Raw genomic sequence first — 17,449 nt, forward strand, 5'->3', positions numbered from 1 at the left:
GGCGTTATGGATCAATTGGTTTTGATAAATAGGTTTTCTGCATCGGAAACTATTTCTTGCCAACGGGAAAGAAAGTTTAGCTTGCACTGCAATATCTATTTGGACGGGTTGTATAATGTTTCTGATATCAATCAGCCATTAAGTAAACAAACGTCATTGATAATATAACAATTTACGAGTGGCTTCTAGCCATATTCATAATTTAGCAAGTACACGTAAGTAAACATATATCATCTATCACTGGTGGAAAAGTACATAAAGCGTGATGTACATTTATTTGAGCAAAAATCAAATCCACGACAGAATGGCTGGAATACGACTTGCCAATTACAATTTATTCTTTATACATGTTATATTCGGTAGTGTGTTTATCGCCTGCTTGAGTGCATCAACGTCACAGGACGCCTGTCAGCAAGACGTTAACTGCTTTCTGCCACAGTGTTTTTGTAGTAAATTCAATCACCCAATGAACCGCAGCGAAATCCCACAGATGGTATATTTTGCATTCGATGACGTGGTGCATGTGGATGTCTCAAAGCATTATGATTATTTGTTTTTGAAGAATAACTTCACGAATCCGAACGGATGTCCTATCAGTATAACGTTGTTTGTTTCCGACAAGTACACCAATTACTCAATGTTGAAAAAGTATCACCAACTTGGATTTGAACTTGGTGTTCACAGTGTAACACATTCGAAGGTAAACACAGGCGATAAAGTTCGAAAAGAAGCTGAAGACCAGAGAAATTACTTAATCAGACAAGCTGGTGTGTCAAAAGAGGACATTATAGGATGGCGGAGTCCCTTTCTGATAACAGCAGGCGATCAACAAATAGACGCTCTGAAGCAACTCGGTTTACAGTACGATATTTCATTGATATATCAGAGAGCCAAAATGGACGATGATGACCTTTGGCCCTTTACAATGGATTACGGGTGGCCCTTCGAGTGTCTAAACAATAGGTGCCCGAAACAGAACCACAAAGGTTTCTGGCAAGTTCCTGTTAATGCTATGATAGATTATAAGCACGAGGGCTCTTGTACTTTTGTTGACGGGTGCTACAATAAACCAAACAATGAGGATGAGGCTTACAAATTCATTATGGATAATTTCTACAGCCATTACAGAGGAAACAAGTCTCCATTTGGATTCAACATGCATGCTTCTTGGTTTGAGACAGTGTATTTGAGAGATGCCATGGAGAAAGCTTTAAGGGATATCAACCAGTACGACGATGTTTATATTGTAAATATTAAACAGATGCTGGAGTGGATGAGGTATCCAACAAAACTATCGGACATTAAAACATTCGACGGATTAGGATGCTGGCCATACAAGAAAACAACGTATCAGAAACTTTTGTGGGTAATCCCACTTCCTTTTGTCGTAGTACTGGTTTGTATACTGTTTGTATATGCCTTTCGAAAAATATACCGTAAAATAAAGAATAAGAATTATGTGATTTTAAAGGATAATGGATCCATTGAAAAACTGGTAAATGGTAGTGAGGACTTTGACTAATGACGTTATTCTTAATTATACATTTGATTAAATATTTTGCTTCGTAGCTATTAAAATTTGATAAACATCTTAACAATTACAACTGTTATTGTTTCTTATTTCTACACAAGTGTGTGCCTTACGTCAGTCTTTCAAGACACAAAGTGGTCGACTCTGCTGGTAGATTTATTAGACCCATAAATATGTTGTCAAGGAAACGGCCACATTGACCACGCTTGAGTAGTGGCACGCTTCACAATAAAATAATAATAATAATATACAATATTTATATAGCGCCCTATATAATTTGTAAAATAACTCTAAAGCGCTTTACAACATATGGATACTGTAATAGTATTAGTTATAATTGTGAAACAAAAAGAACTTACAATCACCTTTATACATAAAGCAAGCAGATAGTCATCGCAATGTGCACATAAATATATAAATAAAGGGTGGTATTTCCATAACGTCTTTGCAAAGAGCCTGAAATGCAGACGTGAAGAGGTGAGTTTTGATGTCCTTTTTTTAATTTTGCCAGGGTATTTGACTTTTTGATAGCAGATGGTAAGCTATTCTATAACGTGGCCAAACCCTCCCAAAACACCGATTTCCATAAGTCACAGTACGAGATTTTCGATGATTCTGACTCCGACCGCAGTGATCGTGACGGCTGATACAAGGTAAAAAGCTCCTGTAAATACTGAGGAACTGCCCTATTCATCTTTTATGTGAACACCAGAGTTTTGTACTGCGACCTGTATCGTACAGGTAACCAGTGCAAAGAATATAGCACAGTTGTGATGTGCTCTTTCTTTCGAGTACGAGCAAACAGCCGTGCTGCAGTGTTCTGGACCCTCTGCAGACGTTGGTTTTTAAATATACTACAGAGCAGAGCATTACCATAATCTAATCGAGAGGTAAGAAGTGAATGCACCAAAATATTGCATGCATCTGCAGTTATAAACTGCCGGATACAGCTGATGTTCCTGATCTGGTAGTAACAGGGTTTGACAAAAGCGTTCACTTCTTTCTCCTTGTTCAGTAAACTATCAAAGTATACCCCTAGGTTTTTAACAGCTGAGACAGTCTCATTAGTTCTGGCACCGACCTTGAGTTAGAGAGCCATTGTTTGCTGACAATTTAGGAAAAAGACGATTAAGCTTTAGCATTTTGGCGTTCATCCAGGTACTGATATTTGTCAGACAAGCTTCAAGATTTTTCTGAAATTGTATCCCAACTGTCCTGTGGTTTGATGACCATGCAAATTTGTTTGTCATGAACATAGCAATGATAGCGAATGCTATGGCGACAACAAATCTCTCCGATCGGTTTAAAGTACAGGCAATATTTTCGGGGTCCTAATACCGACCCTTGAGGAACCCCGAGATCTAGTACTTTGTCATGTGAGGTGGTAAATCCGATGGCAACAAACTGCCGTCGTTCACTCAGATAAAACTGTATCCAGCATGTGCGGTATCAGTCATAACGTACACGTAGGAGGGCCGTCTCAGTAGAGTGTCCCATGCGGTAGGCCGATTGCAGGTTGTCATGGAGACTGTATGCATGGAAATGAACCTCTAAATGCCGGGTCACAACCTTTTCCAAGACAATCTTAATTGTTTATCATCAGCAATGACGGAACAGTTATGTGCTCAAAGTGTGTGTATCCATCATCTTGGCTGGAAGAGATTGGTCTCACACTTTGGTCTTTCCTAAACAGAACAGCCACCCCACCACCACGTTTGCCGAGTCTAGCACTGTGGAGGAATCCATAGCCTGTTGGTATTAGCTCATCTAGTACCTCGTTATCGATATCTGAACCTAACCAGGTTTCTGTCAATGCAAGAATGTCAATGTCCTGAGATGTTACAAGATATCCGATGGACAATGACTTATTCTTCACTGAGCGACAGTTTAAAGACACGAAATTCCGAGGAATAACTGACTTACAGTGACAGCTGTTGTTGGCTTGACAACATGTAGATTCTCGTATGATACTGACGATGTCAGAATCCGTGGGGAAGTATCGTAACGAGAATGCACAATAGCGTTGATGCCTGATACTTTTGTAAGTCCAGTGTGGCCTTGCAAGAAAGTGTGCGAGGCGGACAGACCATCTGTAGTGACCAAATAGATGAGGTTATCAGTGTTCAGGCCCGAGTGGATACAAACACTGGTTCCGTTTTATTTAACACCGAAAACACTTGGTATTTGCCTAACAGCACCCTTTCCCGCCCGTGTCCCACGTCACGTTTTTTTCCGATTCTGATTTCTGATAATCCTCCAAAAGATGTGTACTAATATCATGAGTCACTGGTCTAAGTGCCAGGAGAACAGATCTACAATACCTAAACAAATATGAATGTTATATCAACCTCCGCTGATAGAAGAAAAAAATCACAATATGGAATATACAAATATTACTTATTATTAACTTGAAATTAATCAATTAACTAATTTGTAAAATTCATATAATTTAAGGTTTTATGAAACTCCCTTTCTGGCAAACAATTGAAATAAATTTAAGTTGGAATTCTTGGTTCACAGTTATTGTAGGATAAATGTAATATAATATACATATATATCTTAAATACTCCGATATTTGTTCCGAGTCTCACTAACCAGTGGCAACATTAATATCAGTTACGTTGACTAAATATACTTTGATAGCAATCAGAGTGTAACAGAAATTGTCATTAGTCAGAATTGGTGGCCAAGGCTTTCATTAGCGGTAGTAGCCGCAAGCTTTTTGGTTCCTTTGATTGTAAAAGAAAGCCGGGAACAATGTTAGTATAAAATAAATCCATGTTCTCTGTTATTCCACAATATTTGTAGACAAGGGCATCTAAATATGTGGTATATCACAAGACGGCGATTGAAATATTTGATTAATGGTCAACACACAGCGAAACAAACGCAGTTTTAACATCGATCGAGCTTAGCGTCGGCCACTATTGATCGACCCTAACATTCGTTTACCACTTTAGATTCTAAACAGTATGTTTACATTTCGGCCTTCAATCAACACGTCTGGTATTCCAACCTCCGCATATATTTCAGAGAAACTTACCTTGGAAGGTGGCTGTTCTTTTTATTTAGCAAACATACACGATAAATACACTCATTTGAACTATGTGCTGAATTTTATTAAGCAGATTTTAATTTTGATGATATTTAAATCCTCAAAAAATGGTAAACATAAGTATTGAACTGTGTCTATGGCATTTACGGTCTAAATGAATGACACAGCTTTGTAAGCAAACAAAATATAATGCACTAGTGCCTGCAAAGCTTCAATGTCATTGATCAAAACTTCACACCAAGACATGAAAAAATGGATTGTTTGCTTCTCTGTATGGTAGTGAGTCGTGTTATGTTAATTCTTTCAGAGCAATTGTGGGGATGGGGAAATAAATTCAATCAAAAATGATTTTCCAGTTAACTTGAAATAGCGTGAAGAAAGACACAAAAAGGACATTTCTGACAATTCATAAAATTTCACTTTTATAATAGATATACAACAAATCCTAAAGATGAATTTCAATAAAACAATAATCAATGCGAATGTGAAATGAATTAATTCAAAAGTGTTGAAAAAAGGTTATTGTTCTAAATAGCTAAAACTTAATTAAATAGTCAATTAGCCCTCTTGACCACACAATAGGACCAAAGCAAATCACGTCCTCTTGTTTAACAATAAAATATGCTGACCAGGTTTCAGGTACGCCAACACATGTCCTAGATCAATTTTGCTACAAAGCTGTCGAAAGAATATCGTAGGATGCAAGTTATTATTTTGGCAAAGCCGACTCAAATTTGACTCATACACTGCAGACTACTTCTACTTTTGCTAGATTGGGTTGTTTTACAAAAATCGAATTTGGTTTTAGACACGGAAGAAATAATTAAGGTAGCTTGTACTGTTTGGTGCGTACATTAAAGATGACGTTGTGCTCATATTTCAAACATTTACACAAAACAAATAATTATACTCCACGTGTATCATTCTATCCTCCAGGTTCACTCTGTTCACCCAGCATCTCCTGTCCATGTTGGGGAAAATCGACTGGGTACCAGACTGAGCACCTCACCTTCCACTCATTTCAGTCATCATTTCAGGTACATGTACAGGTGTAACACCATATCTACCATCCTCGATATCCAGGGGTTACGCTCACGTTCGCTCTCTACACCCCTGGAATATGTCATAGCAACATTGAAGGCACGAAGATAGCTGTTTGATTGGTCTCATATACAAAAAAAACCTGACCAATCGCTAGACTAATACCTGTCCTTTGAAGATTACAAAGGAGAGACGCCCTACTGAAAAGCCTGTCAATTTTCACAGTTACGTGACGGCGAGATTCTTTTGATGTACATCAAATGATCGAACTAGTCTTCTTGTCTCATCCACAGGGTGGCGCACACCGAGCCTTCAATAATAAAGTAATGCAATGAAATTAATTTCCCTCACAATTGCAACAGGGGTTTAAAGAACAATGCGGTAGCATTCGGCTGCTTTCATTGTGGAAGAATCTATCTCTTATATTGAGAGGAAATCGAAAGTATATGCAGCTTTTCTTGACCTAGCCAAAGTTTCCTCTGGCCCTGACACCAGACTTTTGTCTGGTGCGGAACATTTATCTGTAAAAATGTCTAAGTCTGGTGTCAGGGCCAGAGGAAACTCGGGCTTTTCTTGACAATCAAAAAGTGTTCCACACTATATGGATCAAGGGATTAATGTATAAAGTGTATAAATTGGGTTCAATAGCAAATTTTGGAGAATTGTATATGACTCGTTTATTGATATTAAAGCATCAGTGCTTTTCGAAGGCAAGCGAAGTCAGACATACACTATAGGGTACTGTAGGTCAAGGTCGAGTTCTCTCTGCTTGGTGTTTCCTTGTTATGATTGACGACCTTGCAAGTGAGTTAGACAATCGAGGTCTTTGACTTACGATAAAGGGTACACACGTGGTAAGCGTGTTATTAGCTGACGACACATTAGTAATGCCAGCCTCTATAGGGCTACTTCAAACGGAAATAGATATAGTATACACATACTCTACTCGTTGGCGTCTCAACTATAATTCTGCAGAGAGCTCTCTAGTATTATTTCAATCTCCACGTCGACGTGTGATGTTAGAAGAATGGGGCCCTATACAATGTAAAATTGGTTCTAACATAATTCCAATGACATCACAGAAAACGTTCGCTGGGATAACGTTTACCAATAACCTACAATCAAGCAGTAGTATTTGTTATGCTTTTATGAAAGGAAGGACTAACCTTAATTCACTTTTAAGTATTGGTATTCACCCACATGGGCTGAACCCTGTAATAAGTTAAAATATTATTAAAAGTGTTGTATATTCAAGTATGTTGTATTGGTGTGAGCTTTGTAAATGATATACTAAGAAAGCTGTAGAAGAGTTGAAACGTACACAAAGATATGCAGGGAGACGTTCTATTGGTCTTCCTAAAACTTCCCCCTCAGCAGTGACTACTCCGTGTTTAGGGTCATTTGATATGTGGAGCGAAGTGGAAAGACGGAAGCTATTGTTTTGGAAAAAATTGTGTTTAGGTGGTGCTAAGTTTTTATGGAAAACACTTTTTATTATTAGACTATGCCAATTTATGTATGGTAGTTCATCAACTATTCAAATAGGTTTCCTGTCTGGTATATATAACACAATGGTTAAATTTAAGATAGATTCTAGAGTCATTTATCACTGACTATGTTCTTAATATATTCGTACCACCGATGTTATGCTGGAAACGTTTCATTAATATCATTTTATAAGATTTGTATTACATAAGGTGGAAAGATAAACTTAATACATGCGATGAACTTAGGAGATATGCTGCTATCCATAGTGATCCGGGAATAAATCCAATATTGCAATCAAGTACTTAACAAATTTCTCGACAACATGTATTGGATCTAGTAGAATTGTTAAAATACTCAATACCCTTTGAGAATGAAGTCGTAATATGTAAGAAATGTAAGAAAACAAGTAAAGATATTGTGTTGCATTTTATATTGGAATATCCAGGTTTATACTTAGAGCCGTGATAAAATTATGGATGGTGTTGTAAATGCTATAGAAGTTTTGTCATATGTACAGTTTTCAGAATTAAGCATTAAAGACCAATGTAGCGTTTTACTTGGTGATCAGTCACATGTATATTTGACTGATATAGAGTGGGAAACACTAATAGAATGGTGTGTGAGATGGCGAGTTTGCTATAACTAACCTATTGATGAATATATAAATGTAAACGTATATATGAAAAAGTAGTATGAGGAAAAATATTGTAGTGAACCTTTTGTATTATGAATTGTACAATGCAGTTATTTGAATGTCATATGCGTCTTTATCTAATACATACTTCTCAAAACTTCTTCTTCTTCTTCTGGTTCAGTACAACACCACTTAAGTATTTTCGCACTTTGCGTGAGGAGGTAAGCGTCTTTGTACAGTGCACGCTAAAATGGATAAAATGGATAAAATGTTAAAAACACAGAGTCGTCTACTGTTCGGCGGCCCTGGACAGCTGGGTCTAAAGCTGTCCAGGCTCTCGGCCTCCACCGCTCCTTCTGGCAATCTGTTCCATAGCCTGGTGGCTGTGGGGAGGAAGGAGGTCATGTACACTGTTGTAGTGTGTGGCACATGGAAACGCAGGGTGTGGCCTCTGGTCCGCAGTGATGTCTTCTGTAGGTAGCTATATACCACAAGGTTATAGACTATCCTGTATAGCATGACGACTTGGGTTGTTTCCCGGCGGGTCTGGAGTGACAGCCACTGGAGTTGCTGTAGCATAGTATAGATGTTACACTGTGCGCTGGCAATCTCCAGTAGCGAATCTAGCTGCCCTATATATGCTGCACGGCCTCGATTTTGGTGATGTTCTCCTTCTTAGCTGGGCTGAACACGCTAGAGACGTATTCGATGGTGGGTCGCACTTGAGTGGAGTAGCACTGCGCCTTGATGTTGGTTGGGCATCGGCTGATGTTTCTGACTAGGAAAGCCAAGGTGGAGTTAGCCTTCTTGGTGATCTTGTCTATGTGTGTGTTCCAGCTGAGACTCTTGTGAAATGTCAAGCCGAGGTATTTTTCATAGTCGACCGTGTTCAGTACCTGGCTATTGATCGCGTAGTCGGCAAGCAATGGGGACCTCATGTTTGTATCCCGCAGCACTTCGCATGTACAGTTATCCGGGTTGAACTACATTAGCAATTGGTCCTCCCGATGTTGAAGCTTGTCGAGGTCTCTCGATATGTAGGATAGCCTGGTCCTCTAGCAACTTGATCCTCTTGTACATCAGACAGTCATCTACGAAAAGTCGTGTAGTTGATGAGACTGACAATAACAAATCGTTGATGAAGATCAAGAAGAGCAGTGGGCCTAAAACAGTTCCCTGGGGAACTCCGGATGAACCGGTGGTGGCGGGTGATGTGTACGGCCTATAAGAAGCTCGCTATACAATTATGGGTGTGGCCCCTGCTGCCATAAGTGGTATAGTTTCAGCAGCAGTCGATTGTGTGTGACCTTGTCGAAGCCTTGGAGAAATCCAGAAGTATGAAGTCTACCTGCTCTCCGATGTCTAGACTATGTGCAAGATCATGGACTGACAGGATAAGTTGAGTCTCAGTGGAGCGTCGCTTCATGAAACCATGTTGGCTATCTGTCAGCAGTCCATGGCTGTCCAATTGGCTGATGATATGACTGTGGACTACATTTTCCATGACCATATAACTGCATACAGAGGTGAGTGACACTGGCCGGTAGTTGACTGGGGAACTTCATTCTCCCTTCTTGAAAAGAGGCGTGATTTTGGCCGACTTCCATTCACTTGGGACTTTGCCTTGATCTTATAAGGGGACCTGGAAGAGCGATGCCATGGCTGGTGCTATATGATGTGATGTTTCCTTAAATAGTTTGGATGAGACCTCCTCAGGGCCGGTTGCTTTGTGAGGGTTCAGTTGATGAAGCAGTTTCTCAACCCCAGCCTGGTGTACTGTTATGCTGGAGACTGTAGGGTGTGGACTATGTTTATATGTTTATATATATATCAAGATATATTTTGTAAAACTGTTTTGGCATATGAAATCTCCTAAAGGAGGAAATAACGAATGTCTGTTTGTCTGTTAAAGTTGGTCATAAATCAGTGGTAGAAGTAGAAGTAACGTTTCCATATTTATTCAAGATTAAAACTTTTTGAAATTTGCAATTGGGAGATTTTGCAAGCTCAAAATCAAAACATAAATAGAATGTGTGTTTTATACCTGGTAGAATAACCCTTTAAAATTACATATTTTGAGATGTTCTTTCAGATGAAATTATTATTGTAGATCTTAGAATATAAGAATAATTTAGCAAATTCATTGGTTGAAAATACTAAATTTAAGGATCCAAAATCGAGAGTTTCCCTCCTAAATCAATTTAGACAAACATTGGAAAAACCTAGAGCTTATAAATACAGTTATTTGGCTGTCGTTACAATTACATAAAATGTGACGCAAGGAAGTATTGTTATAAGATATGGATAGAGGCACCCAATGTCTGCGTCTATCACCTTTCCTATTAAATTCTTATCAAATAGGGAGAGTTGGCAAGTATGAGAATATATATCTGACTAAGCTGTTAACAGAGCTCTTCAGTTAGACAACGCTCTCCCTTTAGGGGAATCCCCATTTGCAGTGTGCGTCTATAAATAAACGTGACCTTCGCCTTATCGAAACAAACTCCCAAACAAAGATGGCTGTTTCGCGGTTACAGTGCTTCACAGGCACGCTGTATATACTTTGGGCTTTACTGAAGATGTATGCCGTCGGCACACTGGCCCTTGTGAGACAAATTTTGCAGAGACATAAACCTGCCAAAGGTTTGTTTTATTTCCCAACGACTCATGGAAACCAAACTACATTTACTTATAAATATCGATTACGCCACACTTACCAAAACAAGTTTTTTTCGGTAGATCAAGGAATATATATACTTCTTTGCCCCATATAATATTTAAAGTAATTCGTATCCTACGGACATACCTCCACTAGGATCCAGTGTTATAAGGGATTTTACCGTCTATATTACTTCTTTGACCCATATTATATATGATATATGTACATGTACGTAGGCTAAACTATACAAAGTGATCTGCTTATAAGCCCTGTTTATTCAGTATATAATTTCCATACAATGTATTAGTAATTAAGTTAGTCTTACTCTTTTGCAACTTCAGATGAACCGACTATGTATCATTAAAGTTTGCTAATTACTTAGATTCAATATTTACATAGGAATTGTCTTGTCAGTGTATTTTAGTAGGGAAAAAATGCCAGACCATGATTCAAACCTGGGACCCTTCAAACTCTGGATGGGCGATCGACTGCTACATTATTCCTCCCTCCTTTTTCTTAGTCTTCTCCCCTTAAGACATCTCAATTTACAACCCAGGTTTGGGTATCCCCTTGCCGAGCATAAGCTTACACCTACTACAGTAATGCTTGAAACAACAGATCATCGGATGGTCACAAGAAAATGCACAACCACTACAGGATTCGCACCCGGGACCCTCCAAACTCGATTCATGTACCTGGTTGCAACAATCGTCACAGTCCATTTCCGCTACACCAAGACATTTAATAAACTAACCACAACTTTCCATTATTTCATTTTCTTGTCCACCTGCAGACAGGCATTTCTCTTCCCCTGACCAGGTAACCTACATCCACATTTTTCTTGGTGTGATAGGTAGCTATAGCTTGTGGTCTTACAATATACCCTAGGGTTTGGACCAGAGGAATCCCCAGTCCACAATTGTATGACATCATGTCAACAATACAATGACATCATGTCAACAATACAATGACATCATGTCAACAATACAATGACATCATGTCAACAATACAATGACATCATGTCAACAATACAATGACATCATGTCAACAATACAATGACATCATGTCAACAATACAATGACATCATGTCAACAATACAATGACATCATGTCAACAATACAATGACATCATGTCAACAATACAATGACATCATGTCAACAATGCATTGATGTAATGCCAACAATGGATTTTTTTAGCCTGTTAAACACCAACATCTCATAATAAATGATAGTCAACAGGATAAGAGAAAAAGAATCATACATCCTAAAATAATATAAGGGGGAAAATTAGTACGTAAGTTGCCAAAACTGTTCGCTAGCATTGTGATTGGCAACTTATAAGGATCTTTCCCCTTGGATGGAGATTTTCCTATTTTATCCCAAAGGGTTGAAAGTTTCTATTTTAAGTCTCGCCCTAGGGATGAGACGAGGGGATTCTCCAGTCATAACAATTGTTTGACATCACATCAACAATACATTGACATAACATCAGCATTATATAAAATGGGGGTGAGATGGTGTATCTCAACAACAGGGCACTTTTAAGTAGGGAAGATACTGAATTTGCCAAACATGAGGCTTGCTTCAAATGTTTGGTGGCCTAGCTCATTCAACCCCGAAGACACATTTGAACTCTTCCAAATGAAAGGTTGGAATACTTAATTATGGAATTTCATGGGTGAATGTGTTAAGAATCTCCCCTTTGGGGTTAAATTCCCTTGTCCATCCTCCATGGGCTGATTAACAAAACAATATTGCAGCAATTTTGATAACAATATTGCAGCAATTTTGACATCACAAGAGGTTTGTGTTTGCATTTTGTTTTATAAAACAAGAATTTAAACAACCATGTTTTATCAAATTATAATGATACACATACAGTATGTTTTAATTTTCCAACAGATTTACGCCTTCACACAGGCAAGGTAGCCATCGTGACGGGAGGCTCTGGCGGCATTGGGTTTGAGGTGTCCAAGGGTTTGGTGGCCAAGAATGTCCACGTCTTCATAGGTAAGCTGTGTATTAACTTTCCATTAAACACTCCATCCCAGCGCTTCATTTGATTTCAGTTTAGAGATTGTGATTGGGTTGTATGTAGATGAATGTATATAATCAATTTTCGTTTTATTCTCACCCAATATTTTTTGAATTGTCCACTGCAGGTTTCTTAGAATAAACCTAAGATTGATACAGTGTTATCCATTTAAAACTGTTAGAAACATTGTGATATCAACAGCTTATATTTCAATGTGTTTTCCAGCATGCAAATGTGTTGCTGAAGGAAGGATGGCTATTGACAAGATCAGAGAGGAATTTCCAAATGCTAAAGGTACTTACAATGGGTTGCAATTTCGTAATATGAGTACCAGCCTGCAGATCAATTTTGAAAACAATTGTACATGTACTAGCAATATTATATTTTCATAGTGAATGTTTGAAAATTCACGAGCTGACAAAACATCTACAATATCGGGGAAACTTTTCCAAATGATAAAGGTATGTAGCCATATACTTGATCAGAGAAATTGGAAGGAAAGTGAAGGTACATAAATACCAATAAAGTTTTCCACAGGATCAGTGAAGAATTTCCTAAATACTAACTTAGGTATGGCTTTTCAAAACTTTTGAGAAAACAAATCTGATCCTTTTCACTAGCTTACCAAAAGATTATAGGGATAAATATTCGTGATGCTGAAGGTAAGAATCTATCATATGGTTAAAATCTATGTAGTTGTTCAGGAGGAGTAGCAGTTTGAATCAAAATGCCAAAAGTTAACAAATTCAGGCACTCTGGCCCCAGGATATGTACAATCATTATTAATGCATAATATGATTGTGTTACCCAAATAATGATTCAGACTAAGGTATGATAGCGATTTGTAAAGTCGTTTTGGAGGAGTAGGCATTGAAGTTGAAATTGTCTATTTTTCCTTTATTGGACCCACAGTATTAGTGTTTTAAGATAATTATTATTAATTGGGTAATTTAATTCACAGAATTGAATAAGCAGCTTTAATCATTAAACCTGTTAATGTTTTGTTTCAGTGTTAATATAAATACAAAACAATAAACAGAACTTTTGGTGTATCAACAGTTTTATTGAATTTGCAGTTGATTTCTTGGAACTGGATTTGTCATCATTAGTGTCGGTCAATACGTTTGTCGACAACTTCCTTGCTAGAGGGCTCCCGCTGCATATTCTGATTAACAATGGTAGGTACACTGATAAACATTTTATCAATTTCTGGATTATTTCTGACTGGATTATTTTGAAAAGGCTGGTAAATTTGAGATTAAGATATGAAACTAGACTTTCAGTTTTATTTCATTTCTTTATGCTCCCGCCATAAAATAGGGGAGTGGAGGGTGGCATATAGTGTTGCACATGTGTCGCGTCGTGTCCCGTCAAATATCAAACACTGAAACTAAATTTACATAGTGATGGGGGTTTATGTTGTGATGAAGCAATCAATTGATGTCCTTTTCAGACAAGATATTGACTCAGTTCTGTAAACAGATAAATTTGCCACCGACTTCAGAAAAGTTGAAATTCTGAAAATATTCCTGAAAAATGATGAACATATCATTGTTGTTAGTCTTCTTCTAGTTGTTAGTTGGAGGCACGGTAGTCTAGTGGTAGGACGGCGGGCTTGTGACCGAAGGGTTGCAGGTTCGAGTCACAGCACGGCACTGTGTTGTATCTTTGAGCAAGATACTTTATTACTCCACTTGTTCCAGTCTACTCAGCTGTAAATGAACACGTGGTTGGCAGTGCTAGAATTGTTGAATGCTAGCTGTGAGCACCGAAATGGCAGCACCAGCTGTATGCTTCCCAGGGAGTTGAGAAAGATATTGGCTTGTTGCAAAGGCCCTATAACCACGGATAATAATTTGTGAACTGCTCTGAGATGACCTACGGTCTAGGTTGTAATAAAGCTGTATATAAGGACATCAAATAATCATTATTATTATGATTAAATTGACTGTTACGTTAGAATGTATACCAGATTTACCCAACAACAAGCCCAACCATATCTGTTCAGTAAAAATGCACACAAAGCTATTTCATTGTCCTGTAATAAGCCCACCCCTTACTTAAAGTCAGAGAGTTAGATTATGTGTAGAACACTTAATACTTATTCCTCAACTATTATATAGGTACCGGTAAAACAGAAAATACTGTCATTTAATCCTCTGTTGATTGTTGTTTTTTCTTTTAAAGCTGGCGTGATGTTTAAGCCCTACCAAGAGACTGAGGACCAGATGGAATATCACTTCCAAGTGAACTACTTGGGACATTTATATCTTACAAAACTGTTGCTATGGAAATTGTGTGAATCAGGGGCAGATAACTCGTACTCCAGGATTATAAATGTGTCCTCTATTGTACAGTGTGTGGGATGCATTGATATTGAAAGACTAGGAGAAACGTAAGTCAGAAAGAATCAGCATTAGTGCTATAGTGTTCAACTTCACTGCTGGAAATCTTTAAGATATTAAGTGAAATCTATCTTGAATCAATGATAGGGACTTAAACCCTTTGATCAGATAAGAGTCTGTCGATAAAATCAGTGTTAAGGGGCTATACACTCATGTCTTAGGATGTCCGTGAGTGACAGGTCAACTTTCACTATACTTGTTTTGTAATATGTGCTTTGTCAATCTGTCAACCTTTTGTGATTGCTTCCTGAAAAATACAATATGCTAGGGTCCAGTTTTTGTCACAAACTATTCAGACCATTTCAAGATGAATTTAAGCTTAGGTCACAACTACAAATTAAAGCAGGGAAAATTAAATTAGTATACAAATCCATGTTTTAAGGAAACCGCTTTGATAATTTTAAGTATGAGAATATATCATGTATTGTATTATTTTTTTCACAATTTTTTTTAAAGTGGAGGGGCAGAGAGAAATTCACAATATGTACTAACTGGTGAAAACAAGTATTATGATATAGAGTATTGTGCACTCCACTCAACACCAATGCATAAGCATGTGAACTCATGCAGTGCACAAGCAAAAATAAGCATTTGCAGCGAAGTTCACATGCTCGTGTACTGGAGTTCACTTTTCTGTTAACTCCAGTGCACTAGCTAGGCTACCAAGTTCAATTTGCTCCCAACTGAAGTGTAGTGTGACATTAATTACAGGAAAACTTAAATTTTATGTTATATCTTCAACAGCTTAATCAACATGACAGCCATTCACTTTCATGTTCTCGTAATGCTCTGGTGTTTTTCAACATCCATTTATTTCCATTTTTTCTTTCCAACAGGTGTATCCACTGGTCCCAATATTCGCCACATGCGGCATATGCAGACTCGAAGTTGGCTATTGTCATAGCTACATATTCTCTAGATACTAAGCTAAGGAGAGATACCTCTAAAGTGTCTATAAATGCAGTCCACCCGGGTATAGTCAACACCCCCCTGTACAGACATGTTCACTGGGGGATAAAGTGGTTACTAGACTTTGTAGCCAGATTAACATACAAGGTAATATGTATTTATACTCACTGTGAATTACTTTTTGTGGATACTCGTTTTTGTGCTTTAAATGAATTTATACTTCCTCCCTTCCTTCCTAAAATAAATATTTTGTTCCAAGGCAACATTTCTAGAGTGTGACATCTTCCTGTAGTGCCAGCAATTCCAGCTGATATGTCTTGAGTTGCAAAACATTTGACATAATAGGGGCCAGTAAAGCCACAAAAAACAGATCAGGGCATCCTTGGGTCCTGTTTCTTACTGCTTGTTTAACTCTTTCACCCCTGAAGACACACTTGAACTCTCCCAGTTCAAAGGGTGGAATAGTTCATTATGAAATGTAAGTGGGGATTGAGTTAAATGTGTTTGAATCTGTGTCATTTATAGAATGTATTGGAAGTAATCTGATTAAAATACAGATAGTAGAGAGGATATTTTATTTTAATCAGATTGTATTTGAATTTGCATTGGACAGGTCTGTTGAATCAGCACAAAAATATAGTACATATTGTAAAGTATATTAGTAATTTAGAGTGCGTGCATACTCTTTTTAATTTATTCTGTAGCAGATACAGATGTACACCTGTCAGTACATTTATACAATACACTGCTATTTCAAGTTTGTATACATTCAGTCAAACTTCCATTGATCCAACTTTAAATATTTGAATTTCTCAATGTGTAGATCTAGATCTTGCAGCAAAGTCAGGATCCCCCCCCCCCCTCCCTTATATAACACTACTGATGTTCCATTTATAAATCAAACTTTTATGACTAGAGAACTTCTCACTGTTTTGAATTATAATTAATTGGTCCAATTGTTATGAAAACATTTGAAATGACAACTAATAAATCAGGGTAAAACTATTGCCAGAGCGAGATCATTTAAATGTCTTGGTGTCATTTTTACACCTAAATATGCAGACTTCAGTGTATAAATACTTATTAAGTGATGGAACAAAAGTCAAGAAATATAATTTTGACTTTTTAAATATATTGGATTTTAAGCAATTAGAAAAATATCTAAACAATCACATGCAGTCTTATGCAGTATATACAGGATCTCGAAAGATATTGGAATTCAACATGGGTGAGTTGAAGACTAGCTTGAAAACATGAAAAATGTTTCATATTTTTCCCGACCATCCCGCAAAGTTCGAAATGTCAAAGTTTGACTGTATGTATAATATTTCTACCATACTGTGTAGGTTTTCCCCTTTGATACATTGTACTGTCTATTTGGTTATATGGTTCATGTACCTTTACGAATATTGATAACTAAGTATCTTAATGATTTATTTGCAATATATTTTCAGACACCAGTACAGGGTGCAGATGGGATCCTTTTCCTGGCTTTATCTGACAGCTTAGAGGGAAATAGTGGTGGTTACTATGACAATTGTTCTAAAGTTTCCTCAAAAGGAATATCATATAATACAGACTTACAGGAAAGATTGTTAAGGAAATCCGAAGAAATTTTACAAGTCATTGTAAATCGAACACTTTATGGAAATCAAGATTGAAAATAAAACAAAAAAGGCCAAAGAAAACTCGT

General features: G+C 37.5%; 2 protein-coding genes across 2 annotated transcripts; both read left to right on the forward strand.

Moving 5' to 3' along the window:
• Positions 1–254: 254 nt before the first annotated feature.
• On the forward strand, positions 255–1,582 carry LOC110459274. Its single transcript, XM_021511455.1, has one exon. It carries the CDS (start codon positions 266–268, stop codon positions 1,520–1,522), a length of 1,257 nt encoding a protein of 418 aa, XP_021367130.1. The 5' UTR covers positions 255–265; the 3' UTR covers positions 1,523–1,582.
• An 8,657-nt stretch (positions 1,583–10,239) lies between these two features.
• Positions 10,240–17,444, forward strand: LOC110459253 (dehydrogenase/reductase SDR family member on chromosome X-like). The gene is made up of 7 exons (XM_021511422.1): positions 10,240–10,392; positions 12,310–12,417; positions 12,668–12,736; positions 13,519–13,620; positions 14,630–14,837; positions 15,684–15,903; positions 17,211–17,444. The coding sequence occupies exons 1-7, from the start codon at positions 10,266–10,268 to the stop codon at positions 17,415–17,417; spliced, it is 1,041 nt and encodes a 346-aa protein (XP_021367097.1). The 5' UTR covers positions 10,240–10,265; the 3' UTR covers positions 17,418–17,444.
• The last annotated feature ends 5 nt before the right edge of the window (positions 17,445–17,449 follow it).

The sequence above is a fragment of the Mizuhopecten yessoensis genome, unplaced genomic scaffold (genome assembly GCF_002113885.1).
Source record: "Mizuhopecten yessoensis strain PY_sf001 unplaced genomic scaffold, ASM211388v2 scaffold9987, whole genome shotgun sequence".
In the NCBI taxonomy this organism is placed as follows: Eukaryota; Metazoa; Mollusca; class Bivalvia; order Pectinida; family Pectinidae; genus Mizuhopecten; species Mizuhopecten yessoensis.

Bases quoted from the DNA above. Each gene is read 5' to 3' on its own strand.
- LOC110459253 (XM_021511422.1), top strand. From the start codon at position 10,266: ATGGCTGTTTCGCGGTTACAGTGCTTCACAGGCACGCTGTATATACTT. The intron at 13,621-14,629 runs GTAGGTACACTG...TTTCTTTTAAAG, and splicing joins GCATATTCTGATTAACAATG to CTGGCGTGATGTTTAAGCCC. The intron at 15,904-17,210 runs GTAATATGTATT...ATATATTTTCAG, and splicing joins TAGCCAGATTAACATACAAG to ACACCAGTACAGGGTGCAGA.
- LOC110459274 (XM_021511455.1), top strand. From the start codon at position 266: ATGTACATTTATTTGAGCAAAAATCAAATCCACGACAGAATGGCTGGA.